The 4457-nt window shown below is 65.0% G+C and overlaps 1 protein-coding gene across 1 annotated transcript; it reads right to left on the reverse strand.

Moving 5' to 3' along the window:
• Window positions 1-1780: 1780 nt before the first annotated feature.
• Window positions 1781-4163, reverse strand: DLX2 (distal-less homeobox 2). The gene is made up of 3 exons (XM_039239171.1): window positions 3437-4163; window positions 2759-2943; window positions 1781-2292 (listed from the first exon to the last, which is right to left on the reverse strand). Exons 1-3 carry the CDS (start codon window positions 3828-3830, stop codon window positions 1876-1878), a joined length of 996 nt encoding a protein of 331 aa, XP_039095102.1. The 5' UTR covers window positions 3831-4163; the 3' UTR covers window positions 1781-1875.
• Between the last annotated feature and the right edge of the window lie 294 nt (window positions 4164-4457).

Below are 4457 nucleotides of genomic sequence, written 5' to 3' on the forward strand. Positions count from 1 at the left end.
AGGCAGAGCTGAATGGTGTGACACGTTTCCCCTCAGAGAATGTGCAGCGGAAGGATGCCGCTTGCATCAGTGGTCTGTGTATGTGTGCACGTGTGGGTATGTAGGTTTCTGTATCTGTGTATGTGAATACGAGCGTGCATGAATTTTCATCAGTGTGTGTGAGAGACTCAGTAGGAGTGTGTGTACAAGTGAGAGGATGTGACAGTATAGATGTGACTGTGAGAGTCACAGTGCGTGATTGTATGTGTGCTAGCGCAGCCCTGTGTGCAGGGGTCCCCCTGCATTCCAGAGCAGCCAACCGAGTTTCCCGAGAGGGCCGGGGTGACTCACTGAGCTCTCTGCTCAGCCAGCCCCAGAATGGCCGCGGGGCACAGAGGGGAGGGTCCGGGGTAGGGGGTCTGACCCCGGCTTCGGCAGCACTCTGGCGGCGACTGCAGGTCCCCCGCGGTGGCGCCGAGGCACCGCCTGGCCTGCACCACTGGCGCGGGGGCGGCAGAGACCGCCCAGGCTCAGGGCGGTGGCGCCGGCACCGGAGGGGCCCGGCGGGCGTAGGCTGCAGCCGCCCGGCTCGGAGTGAGTCACCGCGCCGAGAGCCGGCGAACCCAGCGCCGAGACTCGCGCGCCGGCAGAGCGTGAACGTTCCGGGGAGGCCGGCGTGGAGCGCGCCCGTTCTCGCCTCGCCGCGCCCCACGGCTGTCTCGGCCTCTGAGAGGGGTCACTCGCGGCTGGCCAGCTTCCCCGCCCGGGCAGCGGCTCGAGGCTCCAGGTCATGACGCCAGGGAACGAGCGCACACATCCAAAGAAAACAATAATTTATTTAAATAATCTCTTCATATTGTAAAATCAACATTAAGAGCATGTTGTTTTCATAATAAATAACCCCAAAATACCTTTCATTTCAAGAACAAAGACTTTAGGATAAGATAAAACAAAACCAAATCAGTAGCTTAGTTTAACTGAGAAAATTTTCAAAGGGAAAAATAAAATGGAGGGGTCGTTGAGGTTACTGCTAAACCGCAGTTTTCACAAGTGGGCGTTTACAAAAAGTCCGAAAAGCCGAGTGTTTTTATACAAATAAATCAGTGGGAAAATCTGCACAGACACCTTTATTTACGAACTCTATGTCGAAGTCCAGCCTAGTAATCCTGAATAAGTTTTAAAAAAGATAATTTAAACACATTTTTTTTTGCAGTGTCCACATATTAAAAAATCATTTTTTCCCCCAACATCAAAATGAGGTCATCCGCAAAGGCACCTAAACTTTTAAAAAAATAAAAATAAAAAACCTCCACGGGGGATGGATGAGGAGAGAGCTAAGGGAGCGTTCCCGCAGGAGAGCTACGGCGGGCCGGGCCGGAGGGGGGCTCCGAGGGCTGGAGGCCGCCGGGCAGGGAGAAAGCGGCGGGCCGCCCGGGTCACGGGGGCGGGGCGGGAGGGCGCGCAGGCCCGGGAGGTCAGTCAGCCGCGCGGACCGGAGCGGGGCCTGGGGGCCGGCAGGGAGAAAGGAGCCTCAGAGCACCCTGGAAACGTCGCGGGCGGGGCAGGCGTCCCTCTCGGACTCCAGCGCGTGGCCCGCGGCGAGGAAGGCGCCCGACGGCCTCGCGGGGCGGGGAGGGGTGGGCCGGCAAGTCTGAGGCGGGGCTCGGGTCGGAGAGGCGGCCGCGGCGGGCGGGCGGCCCTGCCCGGGGGCCTCGGAGAAGCAGCCTCGCAGCTCCCGCTCGGTGGCCGCGCGAGGGAGCGGGGCCATCTCGGGTCGCTCCTCCCGGAGGGGCGGGGGGCATCCGCGGGCCAGTTGGAGGGACCCTCTGGCTCTTGGAGCGAGCACTGAGGATCGTGGTCTCTGCCCTCTCAGTCTCTGGCGCGGTCTCCCTCGGGTTAGAAAATCGTCCCGGCGCTGACCGGGGCGCCCCCGCCGCCGCCGTGGTGGTGGTGGTGGTGGTGGTGGTGGTGGTGCGGCTGCGCGGTCTGCGTCGGGTGCAGCAGCGGCGCGGCGGCCTGCAGGTGGGAGGTGGGGCCCGCGGCCTGGTGGTACCACGGGTAGCTGCCCAGGAAAGCCGAGGCCGCGCCGCTCGGGCTGGAGCCCGAGCTGCCCGCGCCGCCGCCGCCGCTGTTCGGGCCGCCGCCGCCGCCCATCCGCGGGGGCGCGCTGAAGTCCCAGGAGGCCGGCGCCGACGCCGGCGGCGACGCACACGGGGGCGAGGTGCTGGCGCCAGGGTGCTGCTCCGAGGGGATCTCACCGCTTTTCCACATCTTCTTGAACTTGGACCGGCGGTTCTGGAACCAGATTTTGACCTTTGTGGAAAAGGGACCCGAGCGTTAGTGGAAGAGCCTGGGTCTGGGGCACCGGGAGGGGAGGAGGCGTAGAAAGCAGAGCCGGGCAGGTAAGCGGATCGCGTGCCGCGGCCTCGGAGGCTCGGGATGGCTCCGAGCCCATTGGGAGGTAATCTCCGAAAGTCCGAGACAGCTGGATCGTGCGTTCCGCGGGGATGGTGACCGCGGGAGGGGGCCAGGGGGGCCAATTATTTTACCGCTCAATCAGTTCGCGCGGGAAGAAGAGGTGGACGCGGATTTGCGCCCACCCCAGTGCTTTCCCTCTCTCGGGCGCGGCGGCCCCCTGAGGGGTGTCAGCTTCAGGCGTACAAGTTCAGGCCGCCCAAGGCGCGGGCCTCGAAATCCTTAAACTTACTTTAAAAATACTTTTTAAAACGCCGTCCGGCGCGCGCCTGCTTCCCAGCCACGCCAGGCCGGGAGCCCTCACCTGCGTCTGGGTGAGGCCCAGAGACGCCGCCAGCTCCGCTCGCTCCGGGAGGGCCAGGTACTGAGTCTTTTGGAAACGTCTCTGAAGAGCCGCCAGCTGGAAACTGGAGTAGATGGTGCGGGGTTTCCGGACCTTCTTTGGCTTCCCGTTCACTATCCGGATTTCAGGCTCGAGGTCCTCCTTCTCTGCAACGCAACGCAGTCGTGAGAACAGCGCAACCGGGGGACGCAAACGGTCCCCGCTGGGCGTGAGGGCCGGCCGTGGGGCTCGGCCCGCGTCCGGAGGCGGGTCCCCGGAGACGCCGCGGGGCGCCCGGGCGCCGCTTCGCCGAGTGCGGACCCGCGCCGCCGGCCACCCGTGAGCTGGACCCTCCCGGAAGGAGAAGGAGGAGCAAACCGGAGAGAAAGAAGGAGCGGGTGGTGAGGAAATGCGGTTACCACGAGGCACGCACCCGACGCCCGCTCGGCCCCTGAGTCTCACCAGCCGAGCGCCGAAGGACGTACCCGGTGGCCCTCGGCAGCCTGGCGGTTGAGGAGGGTAAAAAGGCTCAGGGAGGGCAGGGAGCAGGCCGTGTAAACGGCCGGGGCTCCGGATGCATCCCCGCCCCCAAACATTTTAATCCTACCCATCCCAGTAACTAGACTGACTTGGCACCTTTGACGCCAGCGTTGTGCTTACCGGGTTCGTTGTTGGCCGGGGAGGAACTGGTCCCGTAGGGTGCGTAGGAGGTGTAGGCGGCGGTGTAGCCCAGGTCGTAGCCGCTCTTGGCGGAGTAAGGGACGTTGTTGAGGCCGCCTGCGTGGTACTGGTAGGAACCCATGTGCGCGTAGGGCGAGCCCCCACTTCCGCCGCCGCCCGCCGGGTGCTGCTGGTTGGTGTAGTAGCTGCTGTCGGTCGCTGTGGACACCGGGAGTGTGGGCGACTCCTGGGGCTTGTGGAGGCTGCTGCCGTTGCTGCCGCCGGGGCCAGCGCCGCCGCCGCTGGGGGGCTGCGGGTGCTGGTGGTACGTGCTGGAGGCCGTGATCTGGGTCGAGTGCATATCAGCCACCAGACTGTCAAAGACTCCAGTCATCCTGACCCGGGATGGGAAAGAGCAGGGGTGGCGGGCGCGAGGGGGGACGCGAGGCGCCTCCTCTGTCTCTCCCTGTCCCCTCCAGCAGCCAATGTAATTACGGGGGGTGAGGGAGGGTGGGGAGGAAAACAAGAAATGTGGCAACGGTCTGGGCAACTCCTCCTCTAGGGGAGGCGATCACCGTGCGCTGCTCGGGACAGCTGCCGCCGGCCGCATCCTCTCTCCGCCTCTCCGCCCGCTCGGCTTCTTGCCCAGCGCCCGCTCGGGCGGGGGGCGGGCAGCGGAGGGGGCAGGGGTGGCGGGGCCGGGCCGGGGCTCCGGGAGGCGGGAGCAGGTGAGCAGCCCAGAGCGGCTTTACGATTGTCTGCGGGGCGGGTTCCGGCAGCGTGGGCATTTAACACGTGTCACGTGAGCGCAGGCGACGTCACCTAGCAACAGCCAATCAGAAGCGCCGGGCCTCGGGGCTACTGGCGCTCTGGAATGCCCGGCGGGCGGGGGGGGGGAAGGGGGGGAGGAGGCTGGTGTCACGGGGCGGGAGCTGCGGCTGCTGTGGTTGCGGGTGCAGACAGGCGGCTGCAGAATGTGGGCAGCGAAGCGAGCGACTCGGGAAGGGGCGCGGTGGGGAGT

Source organism: Hyaena hyaena, unplaced genomic scaffold (genome assembly GCF_003009895.1).
Source record: "Hyaena hyaena isolate Hyena2069 unplaced genomic scaffold, ASM300989v1 scaffold_154, whole genome shotgun sequence".
NCBI lineage: Eukaryota > Metazoa > Chordata > Mammalia > Carnivora > Hyaenidae > Hyaena > Hyaena hyaena.